General features: G+C 35.6%; 2 protein-coding genes across 2 annotated transcripts; both read right to left on the bottom strand.

Moving 5' to 3' along the window:
* Positions 1-1,568: 1,568 nt before the first annotated feature.
* Positions 1,569-5,832, bottom strand: LOC117123490 (tRNA-specific adenosine deaminase 1-like). Its single transcript, XM_033269436.1, has 8 exons — positions 5,551-5,832; positions 5,041-5,124; positions 4,711-4,765; positions 4,287-4,414; positions 3,147-3,944; positions 2,531-2,630; positions 2,333-2,419; positions 1,569-1,828 (listed from the first exon to the last, which is right to left on the bottom strand). The coding sequence occupies exons 1-8, from the start codon at positions 5,741-5,743 to the stop codon at positions 1,699-1,701; spliced, it is 1,575 nt and encodes a 524-aa protein (XP_033125327.1). The 5' UTR covers positions 5,744-5,832; the 3' UTR covers positions 1,569-1,698.
* A 1,166-nt stretch (positions 5,833-6,998) lies between these two features.
* LOC117123511 (N6-adenosine-methyltransferase catalytic subunit-like) lies at positions 6,999-15,496 on the bottom strand. Its single transcript, XM_033269460.1, has 15 exons — positions 14,834-15,496; positions 14,042-14,244; positions 13,480-13,553; positions 12,939-13,005; positions 12,772-12,842; positions 12,233-12,350; positions 11,778-11,868; positions 11,412-11,494; positions 10,844-10,880; positions 10,329-10,384; positions 10,017-10,121; positions 9,284-9,471; positions 8,988-9,135; positions 8,645-8,823; positions 6,999-8,261 (listed from the first exon to the last, which is right to left on the bottom strand). Exons 1-15 carry the CDS (start codon positions 15,141-15,143, stop codon positions 8,114-8,116), a joined length of 1,878 nt encoding a protein of 625 aa, XP_033125351.1. The 5' UTR covers positions 15,144-15,496; the 3' UTR covers positions 6,999-8,113.
* Positions 15,497-16,197: the final 701 nt, after the last annotated feature.

The following is a 16,197-nucleotide window of genomic DNA, read 5'->3' as shown; positions in this document are numbered from 1 at the left end:
GGGCATGCCCCCGCGAAAATTTTGTGTTCTAGACGCCCGAAAATAACATTTGAGGCGTTGTGGGCTATCATTTTTTTCTTCTTTTTTTTACCTCCCAAAAGGTGGGGCCGGCTTCCACCCCTAAATCCGCCCCTGCAAAGTGTACGAGACAAGTGGTTTAATCGCAATTTAAAAATCGCATAACTTCCGGTATGTCAACTATGACATTTTCGTACCTTAACAAGTGTATCTACTTCAGGGTTCTCACATCTCCATACTGCACTCCATTCGAGATGCGTGTCTTTGCCTTCTAAGTACTCCACCAGTCTTTCTTCCACTTGAAACGGTGTGTGGAATGTGAGAATAGAGGTGAGCTCGTTGAAGTGGTCATCAAAGGAATCGTTTACGAGTTGGTAAACGCTAGGTGTCCCGACCGTTTGCTTCTCTGGAGTTGTTTCACATTGCATAGGTTCTTTTGATTCAGTCACACTTATGTCTTCAATTGAATCTTGTCTGTTTATTAGAGTATTATCCTCAGATTCGGCAAACGACTCTTCTCCCTCCATGTTTACAAGTTGTCCAAACTGAATACAATCAGACCTAATTTCAACGAACTGTATAACAACAAGCAAATTTGATGGACACCTGGTATAAGGACGCATAATTAGTCCTAATGAATATGTATGTTTCTTAATAAAAACCTAAAATTCTTTACTAGGCCTACCTGGGTAAATAGTGGTGTAATATTGTCATAAATATTTTTTGTAATTTCTCCATGTAGTTATTTCTCTTGCAATTGTTTTCTCCGACAGCTCCTGTAACCCAGCTTTGTTTCGTGGAAAGTAACTTATAACCTTAGTAACATTCCAGAAGAAAAGAACTATGTGGCTTTCTGTCACAGGTTTAGTATATGTGTTCAAAAAACCGCGAATACTGTATCTTTAATGTGATTTTAGTAGGCATATTATTCCAATCATTAGAGTTCTGTATTTGAAAATGTTTGAACATGTCAGAGTGTTTTGAAGTTCACATCTAATGATGATACTATTTAAAGATCAACTAACACTTAAATAAATTATAAACTTGAGAACTAAAAAAAGGAATTAATTTGTATATTTCAAATTAGATTTCATCCAAAAATTAGAAAGGGTAAACAATTCTCGCCAATTAACGACGTATAGAAAATTATCAATCGCATGTACAATACACTTAAATTTCTGGCAGCAAATTTGTAATGATTTTATAAGTAAAAAGTATTTAAATCATTGAGATATATTTTTCTTTATCTTGAAGAACATGAACAATTATTTTACATTTTGAGTGTTTTTTGGGTGGCAGTATATCCTTGGTATCGATAAAAAATAGATTGATGCAAGCGACAATACCGGTACCGATAGCGAATATCAGTCTCGTGTGTGTAGACTACACTTCCTTCCTTCTCAAACATCACTCAATCAATCAAACAAACAAACATGGTTCAATCAGCTAATTCAGCACTCAATCCTCCAGTTTTTTTTGTTTTTTTTTTATCAACTTCTAACACAGAAGAACCAATAACTATAATAATTTGAGGCACAGTCAAGAAAACATTCAATGTCAGAATTATTTTTATTCGGTTAGACATTTGGAAAAAAAGACACATTCCAGCAAGAATAAAATAAAATATCTCGATATTTTGTCAATATTCGAAGTATAAATTGCCAATTGAGTTAGTACTGCTCAAGAAAACTGTGAATATTCAACAGGTGTTCTTATCCACGTGCTGAAATGTTGCAATAAATGTCGCCATGACTCTTGGTATTTGCCGCATGCCTGCTTATAATCCCAGTACGTTTTTAGTTCAGTGTTTCTAAAAATCAAAACACAAGGTGTGTCAATCATGTATAACGCGTCATATATGGTTAATTAAATGATAAGCTGGCAAGATATGTGTTTTTCTATAGTTTCTAACACTTAAGTGCTATAAACACAATAGACTTAATTATTCAAATTGACATCATGTACATTTAAAAAGTAATATTTCTGTCCTTCCTTACATTGTACAGACATTATGTTAATGACAGATCTATAAGTACTGTCATGGCGTAAAAAGCAATACCTGTACATTTAATCAAGGGTCCTTTTATCTAAGGGAAATCTTGTTTGAGGGTCCATTTACTCGAGGACATCATGGGGTGGGGGGAATTGTTTGAGGGGAAGTTTGTATGAAGGAGTATTGACTTGAGAGGAAGTTTGCTTAAGTTTGTTTGAGAGGGAATTTATGGACAATTTTGTTTATATTCAAAGTGGATTATTCAAAGTAACGTGTTAATTTGAATGAATATGGTAATGTACTCAATTAACGTTCACTTACTTTAAACTACATGGAAGGCTGTCCTCAGGGATAAGATTCACCACTTCCTTGAAAGTTTCAAATAATTTAGATTTGCAAATGTCACACCTGGTGAATAAATACAATTTTATTGTTTATTAAAATATTTTTTTTTTTTATTATACTCCTGTCTCAAACAGAGATAAACTTTTATGTTATGTGAATGCTAGGTTGCCCTACCTTGCATTGCATTGTTTCAAATCTTTTGATGTCACACCTTGTTTGACACCCTTTACAGAGACATCAAGAGGAGAGTTTGGCACAGCTGACCATATAATAGCTGTAAAAAAACCAGACATAGCATTGATTTGACCACTAATTTGATTTGCTATTATAGTCAAACACATTAGTCACATTTAATGTTTATAATTTAACTCCACTTCGATAAAGATGTTATGCACTGGCTTTCGTGAAATAGGCAAATGCTGTGACCCTGCCTTATAGAAGTGGCGTAGCCAGGCGGATACGGGGTGCCTCCCTCCTCTTTGTTCAAAAGTAGCAGTAAATTAATGGAAGTAAACAGCAAACCAAATTACTTTAGACATTAACAAGATATAATTTTTAACTGCTGGCTTGGAATCTGGGTGTTACTGAGACAGCAACTGGACTCAGCAGGCTAAACTGGTGCTCTGTGTGCTGAACTTCGGAATGTATAATTAAACTTCATCCCTGCTTCAATGCCAACTTCTGCTCTTGTGTTTCAGCAGGTTGTCTTGAAATGCTGGGTTTATTTATACACTATCTCATGGGATCAAATTATTTGTTACCATAATCTGTATTAAATTGATTACTCTACCTGCCCCACAAGGTGCGATTTTGCCAAGGGATTTAATATGGTGCTGTTTGATGTACTCCTTTGAATGATGAAATTCAACATTTGAATGGAATACAGAAATATTGTGATGTACAGCATAACTTAGGTTTGAATAAACTCCATGTATCCTATCCAACAGTGCCCTTTTGGTAGCACTTTCACTAAAACTGCACTTTCCAATAACAATGCTTTCGAATGCTATTGGCTCTGTTAGGAAGTGAGAGAGGAGCGCTCCCTGACATCCAAGTACGTTCCACTTGGCAATCTTGTCGCTGCAGCAGATTGAGACACTCCGGTTTCCTCTGCCTGGCTTCAAGCGCAAGACTCCAACAGTGTGATATCCACTAGGATTCAGAGGATCCTGGATATTTCCGGGCACGCATTTTGCTCCGGTGCGATGATCTTTATACTTCTGATCTTGACTTCCATCAATGGCATGATCCTCAAGGTTGAGTTTGGCATTTTTTGTTTGCACCTCATAGCATACTGGTGATGCTTCCCTCTTTCTTTTACAACTATCAGTTCTGACATTGATGTCTAAATTTTCTTCAGCAATATTTTTATCCTGATTGCCTTTAGAAATTCTCACTGGTAATGTGCTTCCAACTGACACTACAATTTCCTTTTCACTTTCTATTGTTGATCCAACATCAATTGGTTCCACTTGTGAAACGTCTTTCTGGCAAAAACTTTCAACTTTATCAACAACTGTCACTGGATCAGTTGATGTCTGCATATGGTTGTCATCTGTGGTCTCGGGGAAGATTGAAGCATCCCCACCTTCAAAACAATAAGCAAAGAAGCAAGAGTTAATATCTTAGAATAATTCAAATGAAGATTTTGAAAATGGCAATAGGATTGGCAGATGTAATACTGGTGAGAGGAAAATGGTAAGTAGTAAGCAAGCGGTAAAGACAATTGATGGACACTAAAGGGCAATAGATTGAAAGATGGAAGGAGCAGAAATCAGAGGATAAGGCAAAGGAGTAGAGAATTGACAAAGGGTATCTATGCCAGCAGTGGAGTGACAAAAATAGATGGATAGACAATATATATATAGGATAGATATAAAATATGTTTTCATCATTAGGATTGTGGCTCACATGTAAATCATGAACTTACATGGGGTCTGGCTGGTGAAGAAGTGGAAAGTTACATGTGGTTTCAACTGAAATTCTCCTCTCGCATCTGCATTAATAAATATACTTTCTTCTTGTAAAATACTCTTCTTCAATTGGTCATATAGATACCTGAAATAACAATTGGAAACATTTAAGAATTGTTGTGTAGGAAATATCGCATCATTGTTTTTAGGACAACTTTATAAAATTTTTAAAACCCTGATATCAAACTATTATCTGTGGTCTGAGGGGATGGTGCTGTTCACTTACCTTGGGGTCAAGGACGTATGTCAATTAATTTAAATTATTTGTATTGCTGTGGGGGAGGGAAGCCTGGCCTGCGAGGGCCCTTTTCACCATCCTATGTTGAAAGGGGTGATATGACAAACTTATATTATATTACAATATTTGTATAATATACCTACCTTAAGAATGCTCTTCTAGCAATAACCTCAGCATGACTATCATGAATTACATCTCCTGCAATGAAATATGCAAATTTATCAGGTGTGCAAGATGAATGAAATAATGTAACCATCCCAAAATGCATTCCTAAAGACCCTTAAATCTAAAAATGTGTACGTGGTTTGAAGACTCAGATCTGAAGTTGACAGTAGTCAACAGTATAGTGGTGGTGTTGGCCGGAGTCATGAAGGGGTTATGTTCCTCAATTTGCAGGGCCAAAAGTGCACCTTCAATCTATCGTAGCCTACTGTATAGTGTATTACATTTAAAATTACTTTGTATATTCTCACCATTAGTGCTTAGTTTATCCAGACCAAGACATTTGGAACCTGTTCCTAAGGCAACAACTTCATATTCAAATTTCTCATCAAATTCTAGTGTATGAAAAGAAAACATGTGAAATCATTCCATCAGGGGCTTTATAACTGCACACAGGCGAGGCGTCAGGATTTTCCCGACAAGAGTGTAGTAGGTGGCACTGAAGGGCATTGCCCGTAAGTTTCTAATGTTAAGCAGTCGGGGGAGGGGGAAACTGAAAATTTAGGGGTTTCAAAGGCTTATTTAATCGATTTTAGAGTCTACTAAGGTTAAAAAAAAAAAAAAAAAAAAAAAAAAAAAAAGAGACAGAAATTCTCTCCGACGGGAAAAACTGTCCCCTCCCCGCTTGTCGCATTTGTAATTTGGAATTATATCGACACTATTCCTAGAGAGGATTAATTTGGTTAATTCGAAGGACTAGGCCTACATTTAAAGCCTAGGCCTAGTAGTAGTACAAAACTTGCTATCGATTCTAACTTTACTTAGGCCTAGGCTTCGTGCTTGACTGGCTTTGGCGACCGACGACACAGGCCGTCGTTGAGCCTGGACAACTCCAGCTAGAATAGTCCATTCACGGTTGACTTGGGGTTTGCCTCTCTTAGGCAGGCGTTCTTCATAGTGATTTACACATAATCTAGCAATCATATCTTCGAATCTAATGTCTTTTTTCTCCATGTTTCCATGATTTAACAATGACAGGAAGGCCTATCCTACTCTACTGTGACAGCTGACGCGATACTCGAGCGAAACAGAATCGCGATCGCGGTTGCAGTGACCCACATGTGCGATTTTAACCATTCAACTCAGTGGTGCGAATTTGCCGAATTTTGTTCAGCATTCACCCCCGGCTCTCACGTACTTTGCAGCAAAAGCACTACTGATTAAAAGCAAAAATAGGCCTACTTAAAACAAAAACATCGTCCTAGCACAAAAATAATATTTATGAACAATATTTAACTCTTCATGATACCTCTTTCGGTATCATGAAGGTAAATCTGGTTTGGATAGAGTAAAGTAAGGCCCGGCCTACAACAGTACAGAATCTTTGATCTTTGGTGTTCAAATGCCTTCAATCCTGAAACCAAGCTTGTAAAACACCGGGATCTTTTCCAGAATGATATGATTGGGACGAGGATTGATCGTTATGTTAAGTATTAAGATTCTTTTTTAAGTGTACTGTATATGTTATTTCAAAGCACATGTGAAATCTTCTATAGTGCATTGAAAAATTTAAATGCATATATAATATGGAATGTGCACAATTTACTATTCTGGTCATTAGTTATAAGCACTTTAAGCTTAGTTAAGAAAGTATAATACATACTCCAAGTATTGAAATACACGCCATCGTGTTGGGATTCAATATTTCGACATTAATTATGTCATCATCAGGCATTCCTGATGATGACATAATTAATGTCGAAATATTGAATCCCAACACGATGGCGTGTATTTCAATACTTGGAGTATGTATTATACTTTCTTATCTGAGATTAATCAGTGGACCTTTCGGTTTTTAAGCTTAGTCCACACTAACATATAGTAAATATGTGAGTTGCCATACAGATGCGGATCCGAAAGAGGGGCCAATCGAGGCAACACTACCCTAGGGGGTCCGGGGGATTTCCCCAGCGAAATTTTTGTTTTAACATCAAAACCAGTAGTTTTAACATTCAAAACTACCCTTGGCGGTCCGGAGCTTTCCCCTGCGAAATTTTTGTTTTCCAGACCACTGAAAATAATGTTGTTTTTTTGGCGATTAATTATTTCTTTTTCCTTTCTTTCTTTTTTTTAACTTTCCAAAAGGGCGAGGGGGTGGACATCATATCACACCTATGACAACTTTTATCACATAAAACTTGCAGTGTGGACAGCCCTTTATGTCAAAAACCCGAACCATGACCGCTTTCAACACCAAATACTTTAATAGTACTGTAATCTATTCATCTTTATTTTTTTAAAAACATTCATTTTTTTCATTTGACAGTCAAACAATGCAAAGAAAAGAAAAGAAAATATAATCCACACACATTATGTTTCCAAGGAACTGTATTTACATAGATGTTGCGGTCAACGTAAGCAGGAAAATAACTTAGTTTAGCTTTGAATAATACCATGATATACTTCTGCCAAACATAGCAACAATGTTAAATGAGGAGATCTGGCTTTTACAGAATCCCGAGCTTAACTGGACTTTAGCCTTTAGTGTCTATAAATAGAAGGGCATATGCATTTGTTTAATATTACAAATTGTATTTAATGTTCTAATTTCTTTAATGATACCATAGATACAGATAGCATTACGGAATTTCAATAAGGAATTAGATGTCTCTCTTTTGAGTGCTAGTAGCAGCTTGTCAATAATTCAATTCAATTTTGATATATTGGTCAACATGCAGATAAAAACATGTTCGAAACTTTGGCTGAGAGTACCTGCTGGACATTGTCTAAAAATGTTTAAAAATATAATATACACAACATTCAAAAATGTTTAAAAATGAATAATATATACAGGCCTTCCTCTAAATAAAGACCCCTCCAATTAAAGACCACCTCTAAATAGAGACCACCTTTCTGAGTCCCAAATTAACAAATGTCTATTATCTATATAAACCCCTGTCCCAAAAGTGGTCTTTAATTGGAGAGAGACCTGATACAAATTTATATAACAATCTGAATTTGCTAGTTAAGTTGTGTATTTCTACATTATTTTTGCCAATCTTAGGATGCTTTCTTGTTTTTTGCTTTCATAAATTTATTAGCCAGCCATATTCAAGTAGTCTACTGCATAAGTTACAATTGTTCATTTCTGGTGGCTTCATATCATTGTCAGCTAACCATAATCAAGTAGTTGACCGCTTTAGTATGTTCTTAGTGTTCATTACTGGTGGTTTTTTACACTTTTGCCTCTATGGGTTTCATACACTTGTTCAGCTAGCCATATTCAAGTACTCTACCTCTTTATGAAGTTACTATTGTTCATATCAGGTGGTCTAAATTCTTTTCCTTTGGTTTTACACTCTTGTCAGCTAGCAATGTTCAAGTCTACCTCTTTGTTTGGTTCTTATTAATTTCTGTTGGTTTCTTCTCTCTTGGTTTCATGCAATTACCGTCCGGATATGCCGTGTTAAATCGTTCTATCATATCAGGCTCAATGAGATTTACTCCATCTAGCTGGTTTCCCAGCGTAGTCCTAGGGTGTAAAATCAAAGATAAATTAAATTTTGTATATCACAAAAATGATGAAGCTATAATATCATGGTATACAGATATAATACTGTTCATTAATTGGAGTTAAATTATGTGATGCCTAAAAGAAAAAGTTAAGTCATACTTGGCACTAGAATGTGCGCAGCATTACACCATCCTCACCCTACTTCCCCTATCAATCAGTGGTGTATCTAGGAATCTTGAAATTGGGGGTGATGGAGTGCAAAGGTCAGGTGGGGGGGCCCCTCGGTGATTAAGTGAGGGGTTGTTATCATGCAAAATAGGGTGATGTGATTTTTAACTTCCGTGAGCTTTTTTTTTAGGGGAATGTGGCTACTGTTACCAATTCACAGACTAAGCACTTACCAATTTGGCTGCACATTATGCATCCTCCCAAAAAGCTCAATCTTCCTCGTCCCTGGTGACAGACGTTCAATCAATCCATATATTTCATCTGGCTTATGACTGGTTTCTCGCACCTCGGCAACGATGACATCACAATCAAGGCCCCGATTATACCCAGCCGGATCTCCTTTCACACCGACCTGCGATAAGCAATGAACTAGTTACTGAGGGTAGCAAACTGTTAATAGACACTATGTGTGTGCTGAACCAAGGAGATCTTTTCAGGTCTCTTTGTCAGTGGTTCTTTATTTGTCATGCAATATGGAACTTAATGCAGAACTTGCTGCAGCAGAGGCTCACTTACCAAACAGTGTTCCTTCCCATGATTCAACCAATGACCTGTCCTTCCTGTGCGAATTAACCTTTGGAGTTGATTAGTTTTCACCCAGATGATTTCATCAACTTGTTTGTAGCCCCATAACTGCAGACATTCTCGTCCAAGTTCCATAGCCCTAAAAACGTTCAGAAAAAACTTTTATAAAAAACTAATTAATCTGTTCTCCCACATGTCCTAAGATCGAAAAATTTACACAAAGTAAAGAATTAACACAGAGAAAAAAGTAACTAAGAAGCTTTGATTTTCATGTGTATTTAACATACCTTCCAGTGACCCATAAGAAAATGAACCCTTCTTCTTGAAGACCAGGAACATTCAGCTTTCTCATCTCATCGTCTTGCATAGTGCCGTATGGAAGTTCCATATGGATATCCCACGGAGGATCAGCCATGATAACCGCAAACTTGCCAAGTACATCCATGTCGAGCGAGCGTACATCACACTGTACCCACTGCAATTAGAAGAACAATATTGTTATTGTTGGATTGGCAGGCAAAGCGTTGTGGTTCAGCCTTTCATTCTGTTAAACTCTGTCCAGATTATTTTTTTGAAAAACTGTCTTATGCCCATATATAGTCACAATGTGCCTATATATGGTCATCATGTGATGTCATCATGACCATATTTAAGCATGATAATCTGGACAGGGATTAAGGGGTTTCAAATCTCTTGCTGTGCATCTTGCATGAACCCCCTAAGACATTTTTTTTTTCATTTCAAATTCACCTTTTTTGCAATCATAGTATAATAGATTGGATATTATAACAGAGAATATGCTAAGCAAGATGATAAGATGAGAAAGCTGAATGTTTCTGGTCTTCAAGAAAAAGGGTTTATTTTCCTATTGATCACTGGAAGGTATGTTAAATACACATGAACTTTTTTCATGTCGTTTCTCTTTACTTGGAAAGTTCAAATATCCAATGCATATTTCCCGGAAGCTGTTTGAGATATATAGAGAATGAGTTAAAAACAAGTTATAAAGTTTGTCCCTACCTGAGGCTGTATAAGTGTCACTGTGCTGTCGCCGCGAATGCCCTTATTAGGAGCGGCAGTTATCTTATCCAGTGTGGAGGGATATTCTGTTTCATAATGTACATACTGAAAATCAATGAAAATAAAACACATAGAGAAAATAGTTTGGAATGTTGCATCAACTTTATCAATCAAAATGGATACGAGCATTGGGCATGGTATCATTTTTATTATAATGCTGTACAATTTTATTCCCATTACTTAATACTGGGATTCAAAGGAAAGTATCTTAATCACCTGTTGCAGCTCCACTATTCTAATACTAAACCTTACCTTGCATGTGTCCATATGGAAGCAAGTGTTAAGAAAAGAGCAATCGCCAAGTGATTCTGGTGAAAAAACATACAGTAATGTACATGAATATTCATTTACGTTTCATGGGTTTAAATCGCACCAGGGTCGAAAAATTGTTCACAATTATTAACAAATGAGGCTTGCCATCCCAAAACCAGTATCAGTGACCAAAAAATTTAAATTGATTTTTTAATATATTCATATTCTCCACATTGCAAGCTATAAAATGATGGGTCATTTACTGGCATTGACTTACTATTGCCAAAGTTATGAGTAAAAGTATTACAGCTTCTCTGTAACAAAGTATACTGCAACATTCTTATGCTAATTACTCAGTTAAACATCTAGTGACAGTATAAAGGTGTATGTGGAATGGTCTCAAATGCAGATTATGTGTCCCAAACTTATGATTGAGAAAGTGAAACACAGACATGTAGCCAATGAGTTCTTAAATATTTATTTATAATTTAATGAATAAATGATAAATGTATTACCATCAGTATGCTTGTTAATCAGCCGTCGGAAATGAAGCTGTAAATAGATTTTTTTTTAATTATGAAAGATGAAAACTTTAGGAAAATATTTATATGTAATTTAAGAATATTGGAAAGCTAAATAAAATTAGGCCATAGCTTATACAGTATACCTGTAACTGATTGGCATGTATGCATATTTTGGATGGGAGTGGGACGTCTGTCCAGTATGTATTTTGTTGGGTACGATGTGTTTGTTTGGCTAATAATAACCCACGATGGTTTAAGAATCAATAAATGAATGAATCCTCAATCTCACAAACTCTGCTAACGGTCTCATCATTAATACTTGCATAATTTGTTGCACTCCACAGATCTGTCCACACCATAAAACAATTAGTAAAGCTGCGCATAGCACACTAGCGATAAAATAGTGCACTGCTTGGATAGGCAAATAACATTGGGAGTTGCATTGATGACATCACGATTGACTTATAATAAGTATTATGTGACAAATCTTGCCCATGAGCAAATCTTAGGTATTTGAAAGATTTAAAGGAATATCACCATGGCAACAATCAGCACATACCTTGCTACAACGAACAGTATTGCTCCCGGCCACCCTCTCACAGTCCTCTCGTGTCCCATGAGGGCAGAATTCTTGTACTGTGCCTGTAGATAGTAAAAAAGAGCAAATTTAAATTTTATCGGGCTAACGACTATTTGCTAGATAGAGTTTTGGCATAAATAATTCATAATGGTTGATTTCATTAAAAATCTGGTTACAATGTTTTTGTTGCGATTACCACCCTCTGACTTGCAACTGTAGTGTGGAAATTTCCATACACCTTTGCCAAATACAGTAAAGTCAACAAGTCAATAAATTTATTCAATTTAAGAACTCTATTATTGATTACATTGACTGTTGTATTTAAAGATTATAAATGAAACTCACCACTTGCAGATTTAAACTTTTCTGCCAGGGATTGCTCTTTGGCGGTTGGCATATTAAGTAGGTCAAAGATTTCCTTCCCAACTTCATTGCTCTGAATACAAAAAAACACACATAGCTCGATTACTACTAGAATACATTACATGAATATTAAAAAATAATCTAAATGTGTTTAGCATGTAGCTCTATTTGTTACACATTCAATGGATATATCATAGGTTTTCAAATATAATTTGCTGCCCTCTACATGATGCTGTTCAAAATGTTAAGAATTTGTTACAGATTCCCTTCTTAACGATTCATCACCCCTGAATACTTTACTGTTCACTTTAATGCCTTGGAAAATCATCTTTGTTACATGATGTGTTGCACCAAACCTTTCGATTATGGTTATGCACAGCTACACATGCATTTTGTAAGTAATTTCGCTATAAAAAAACTCTTCACTGAACTCTGACCTTTTGCTCTTTGAATGACTTGACTGACAATAAGTTCTTGATGAAGCTTTCATCATCCTCTTCAGGTGCATGCTCACAAGCGACCTTTTTGCTATCCTTTTCACTGTCTTTTTCATCCCTGAAAAGATAAGGTTGTTTTTCAAGTTAAAAATGGGTTTTCCACATATTCCTTTGTCCAAACATCAAAATGTGAAAAAGGGTTTTCCACATATCCCATCTGTCCAAACATCAAAATGTGAAAAAGGCATAAACTGAACTTATCTATAAAAAAAAAGCATAACTGACATTTTGTGATATATTTAACAAAAATGTGCATTTGCTAAAACTCTAAATTGTCAGTAATTAAATTCAGTATGAACACATTATAAATAATGTAGTTAAGTACTCTGTCTTTTGTCATCGACTTGTTATAAAGTCAAATTGAAAATACTGGCATATCAATTTTAATCCATGGAATATTATAGTATGTACAGTACAATTTCCAAAAAACATTCAAATGACATAAAGAATAAAGAAAATATTATTACAAAAATGCTGACCTTTCATGGGGTCTTTTCCTTGATCCTGTCTTATTTTGTTCCTCTTTCTCTTGACTTGTCATTGCCTTTATCTAAGGAAATTTTAGAAACAATATTATTAGCTTCAAATCAGACTTGCCTGTTGAATAATGATCAAAATATATACTAAATGTAGATTCTTAAGTTACCTTGCCATGTTCAACAGATGTGACTAAAAGTTGTGGAGATCCATCCGTTTTGTGACTTTCTTTCAACCTGAAGTAGAAGGAAACAATAACACAAAAAATGAATATTGCGTTTGATTAAACTTGTTTAACAAACATTATCTTAAAAAGTTTACAAGAGGTTTAAAATCTGATTCAGCTTGCCGAGCACAAATATATGTATTTGCTTAAATTTCAGTCATCGTTGCATTGGAATTCAGCATCAGATTTCTTCAATCTATCAATTTTATCAGAATATACAAAATACACAGGCAGGTAAAAATACGTGAAACAACAAGGTAATTTTAAAAATTATACAAGGATGTTCTGGCAGGTGGGGTTAGGGTTTTGGATGTGCGGAAAGCAGCAAATTAATTTCACTAAGCGGGATGTAAAAATTACGTTTTCATTGTAATAGGGATTTAGTTCCAAATTCACAATGTTGTTATACAGCTACCAGATGGGATTGTCACAAAAGTTCACCAAAGTACTACAGGTGTTTCTTTGTGGATGAAAAGAAGCGTACCTTATTAACTCTTGAGCAGCTAGCTTCTCTAACAAACTATGAATACCAATCTGAGAGACCTCTACCTCTAACTCCTGTGAATTCAAAAAAAGAATTGATTTTAACGTACAGTATTAGTAACATATTTTAAAGTATCAATGTAGAATTTGGTTATCATCACTTACTGCTAAAATGTGTTGGCAAAGCCTAACCGACCCAAAATCTCTACAATCTACTGTACATTGGCTTATTTATTTATGTTTTGGTGAAGGAAAACTTTTATCTTTTCAGGCAGCTCAAAATTGTGTTCAAAAGGGCCATATCTCAAGCTTCAATTAATACATTTTTATACCACACTGCTTGGGAAACACAATAATTTTCTTTTGCCTTATTATTTGACACATATTACAGCAGCTTTAATTTTTAATGTTCCTCTGTCCACATTATCAAATTTTATGGGATAAACTTTTGTGCCCATATATGGAAATGGTGATGTCATATTACACCAAATATGGGCATATCACAGTTATTTATCAAATAAAATTTGACAGTGTACACAAAAACTTAAATCTCTACTGCTTACCTTGCATATTAAACTGTGTATACTTGTAGAATCTATTGGAAGGTTCATGTCATGGTTCCCTAAGTTTTCCAGCAACTTTTTTTCAATTTCTGGATTAATTTTATCAACGGTTTCTGCTTTGTTACTTAAGACTGTCTTTACTTCAGATATTGATGGTTTTGTTGCACTGTTGTCTCCGACACTCTGTGGTTGGCCTTGTGTGCCTAAAAATTGAAATAAAAATAAATAATAACAATAATAATAATCATTTATAAAGTGCCAATATCACTAAACCGAAGTAAAAATCAAAGGTGCTATGCATGTTTAGATGTTAAAAAGGTGAGTTGAGTTTGGTCTTAAAAATAGCAACTGAAGGTGAGCCGTCAATATGTTTAGGGAGGGAGTTCCAAAGTGTGGCAGCTGAAAATAAAAACGATCTGTGGCCGTAGGATTTGGTGTTAACTCTTGGAACAATGAGAAGATTAAGGTCAGAACCCAGAAGAATGGAGGGAGGGTAAGGAGACAAATTTAGGAATGAAGTCGAGTAGGTAAGTAAGTTATTAACTTATAAATTCATAAAATTATTACAACTGTATTTTGTGCAATGATAAGTTGTAACTATAATAACCTAGAAAGTCTGAGTTGATACTCGACATTACGATTAAGAGCCTTTGTGCGAAGAGTTATTAGACATTACCGCAATGGTGCTTGTCATTTCTACATATATTATAATGATACACTAATGCAACATAGGCCTATATTTAAAAGGTGTTTTTTTTTATAATCTCATACAATATGTACTGATTTACTTGCCTGATGAAGGACCCCCAAGTCGGGATGAGCTCTTGCTGGTGGTAGTTGCAGGTTCAGGTGGTACTTGTTTCACAACATTATCATCTGCAGCTGTCTGTGGCCTTCCACTAGACAGTACCTCTGGGCCTATTGTTGCAATCTGTTGCTGGTCAGTTGATTTGGACTGCTGTTGAGAAGGAGAGCTGCTACCTGCTGAACCAGCTCCCGCAAGAGCAATATTCTGTCGTTCATTCTTACGTCTATTTAATCGCTCACGAAGGTTTTCTTGGCGCCTCTTGACAGCCTGTATATCACTCCATGTGTCAGACATGATTATAGCACTGTCACAAAACGATCTATTCTATTGGACTGTGTCTATCTAGGCCTAGGTATGCATCGATCCTCAAAATCAAGATGGGCGGTGACGGTGTATTATTCACCTGCAGCTGGAGAGTACAAAACAGGAGAAGGCAGCCTAGCTAGGCTATGGCCTAGATATTCGGAGTTATATTTTCCTCTTAATATACTTACGCGCCTCCAACTAATAAATAGGGTTTTCTCTAAATATTATACAACATTAACGTGAAGCTAATAATTAACAGCCTCCATTAAGTTCTACTTAAATGCACTGTACTCTAAAACAACACATGCATCACCGGGATCATCACCGTACTTTTTTTACAGGTTGTGTTGTTTTTGTTAAAATTTATGCACGTGAGAGGGCGCTGATCTACTTTAGTTTGCCTGTGTCTGAATAAAAAGTTTGCGATATAATATTAAATAAGTAAAGTTATAGTACAGTAATTACTTCCCAATTAAAAATTAGGATACAGCATGTTCCTCGTCAGTCTCAGTCATCGGACGCATAAACCGGTAAACTGACCAGAAATTCGGGTTTCATCCATTTTTAAACAGTTAAATTAAACAGTAATAAATGTTAACATTTTTATTGGCTTGTAATCAATTAGTATAAATTTTGTAGTGGAAATTTTGTAAAGCAGGATTAATAAAATAAATCTAATTTCATCCAACTCACTTCTTCCGACTGTACTTACATGTAATATATATTTCTTACTTTTTAAAAAAAAATGGATAGGCTTCCCTTGTTTATCAATCAACAGTAATTTGTAAAGCGCCAATATCCACGGCAATGCAATGTTCAGTGGCGCTAACGACGTTGGCATTACTCAAAGTGCACACGATAAATTAAATTATTAAATTGTATAAGAAAAACTATTTACATATCAACATTTCTGTGTCAATCACTTCATACAAGATTGAAAAAAAGGTAAGCTTTTGACCTATGCTGGAAAAGAAAAACATTTAAAAGATAAACGGATGTCGGTGGGTAGGCCTAATTCATTCCATAATAAGAGCAGCACATG

The sequence above is a fragment of the Anneissia japonica genome, unplaced genomic scaffold (assembly GCF_011630105.1).
Source record: "Anneissia japonica isolate Jap-2015-1 unplaced genomic scaffold, ASM1163010v1 scaffold287717_len1600092_cov198, whole genome shotgun sequence".
NCBI lineage: Eukaryota > Metazoa > Echinodermata > Crinoidea > Comatulida > Comatulidae > Anneissia > Anneissia japonica.
The sequence above is the reverse complement of the archived record's forward strand: the minus strand, read 5'-3'. Positions and strand labels throughout refer to the sequence as shown.